At 34.6% G+C, this 2,012-nt stretch overlaps 1 protein-coding gene across 1 annotated transcript; it reads right to left on the reverse strand.

The window, feature by feature from the left end:
- Positions 1–1,335: 1,335 nt before the first annotated feature.
- Positions 1,336–1,785, reverse strand: LOC139842243 (uncharacterized). Its single transcript, XM_071832413.1, has one exon. The coding sequence runs from the start codon at positions 1,783–1,785 to the stop codon at positions 1,336–1,338; it is 450 nt and encodes a 149-aa protein (XP_071688514.1).
- Positions 1,786–2,012: the final 227 nt, after the last annotated feature.

The raw sequence follows: 2,012 nt of genomic DNA on the forward strand, positions 1-2,012 counted from the left end.
ACTTATTTCCAGAAGATACGTCAACACCTCCAACTGCTTAAAATTTCGGGACGAAATTTATTTAACGGGTAGGTACTATTATACATGTATTCTAATATATTATGTAATCTTGGGATACCATAGACACGTATGCAAATGTTTTGACATATCATATCGACCCATCTATATATATTATTTGGAACAACCATAGACACTCTATATACAGTAATGTTGGAGTTAGCTATACAGGGTTGAGGTTGATTCCAAAAATATATATACTTTGAGTTGTGATCTAGCCTGAGATGTGTATACACTGGGTCGTGGATTGGGTCAAGATAATATATATCAATTTATTTTCTGTACATCTAACTATGAACAACTAGTTGTAGGTTACTAACGAGGACAGCTGACTTAATAAACTTAAAACATTAAAACGTATTAAAAATGTTGTAAATATATTTTGAACATACTTTGATATATATGAACATATTTGTTATAGGTTCGTGAATCGACCAGTGGCCAAGTCTTACTTCCCGACGAAGTAAAAATCTGTGAAAGTGAGTTATAGTCCCACTTTTAAAATCTAATATTTTTGGATGAGAATACATGCAAATTTATAAATGTTTTACGAAATAGACACAAGTAAATGAAACTACTTTATATGGGTGAATGATCGAAGCCGAATATGCCCTTTTTAGCTTGGTAGCCTAAGAATTTGGGAACAGACCCCCAAATTGACGCGAATCTTAAAGATCGATATATCGGTCCCAACAAGCCCCATTCTAGAATTTGGAATGCTTTAGTACTTCGAAATTATCATGTTCGATGGGTGTCCCAGAATGATGGGGATATTCTATATGCATCTTGTTAATGTCGGTTACCAGGTGTTCACCGTATGAATGATTTTTATCTCTATGTATGGGATGTATTGAAATATGAAATCTTGTGGTCTATTATTTCGATTGATAAATATATAGGTTAAACCTATAACTCACCAACATTTTTGTTGACGTTTAAAGCATGTTTATTCTCAGGTGATTATCAAGAGCTTCCGCTATTGCATACTAAAATAAGGACAAGATTTGGAGTCCATGCTTGTATGATATTATGTAAAAACTGCATTCAAGAAACTTATTTTTGATGTAATATATTCATATTGTAAACCATTATGTAATGGTCGTGTGTAAACGGTATATTTTAGATTATCATTATTTGATAATCTACGTAATGCTTTTTAAACCTTTATCGATAAAATAAAGATTATGGTTGTTTTAAAAATGAATGCAGTCTTTGAAAAACGTCTCATATAGAGGTCAAAACCTCGCGATGAAATCAATTAATATAGAACATTTATAATCAATATGAACGGGACATTTCAGCAACTCCTACTATTAGAAGCGTAGTATTGCTCAGAATTTGTGTTCTAACAGTATTATATTGTTCATTCAAGCTCATTAGAAAATCGTACAACCTTTCTTTATCTTGCATTTTCAAGATCTCCTTTGCCAAATCCCAGGTACATCCATTGCGCTTACACGTTGGAGTTGGACTGACAAAAGCTATCTCATCCCATAAACCTCTTAAACTGGTGTAATATGATGATACGATCATGTTTTCTTGAAAAATCATTGTTATTGTTCTTCTCAATTCATACTCTTGGGGTGCATTCTCCTTCCCGAACCTTTCTTCCAAATCTACCCATATGTCTGGTGCAGTGATGGCGTACTTCACGCTACTCTTTATGTCCTTCTCCACTGCACTCACAAGCCATCCCCATACCGTGGCATTGCACCGCCTCCAATTCATTAATTCGCTAGATCCTTCTCTTGGCATGGGAATGGTGCCATCGATGAAACCGACTTGTTTTTAGCGTACAACGCATTCATCATTTCACTTTTCCAATCGTTATAATTTCCATCATTGAGGAGATTGTCTCCAACAAAATTTAGTTTAGGATGATCTGCTGGTGCAAGAAAATATGGTGAAGAAAAATCAATGGTGGTGGTGTTTGTGGAAGATTCGCTATCGTCTCC

Source organism: Rutidosis leptorrhynchoides, chromosome 1 (genome assembly GCF_046630445.1).
Source record: "Rutidosis leptorrhynchoides isolate AG116_Rl617_1_P2 chromosome 1, CSIRO_AGI_Rlap_v1, whole genome shotgun sequence".
NCBI classification, from domain to species: domain Eukaryota; kingdom Viridiplantae; phylum Streptophyta; class Magnoliopsida; order Asterales; family Asteraceae; genus Rutidosis; species Rutidosis leptorrhynchoides.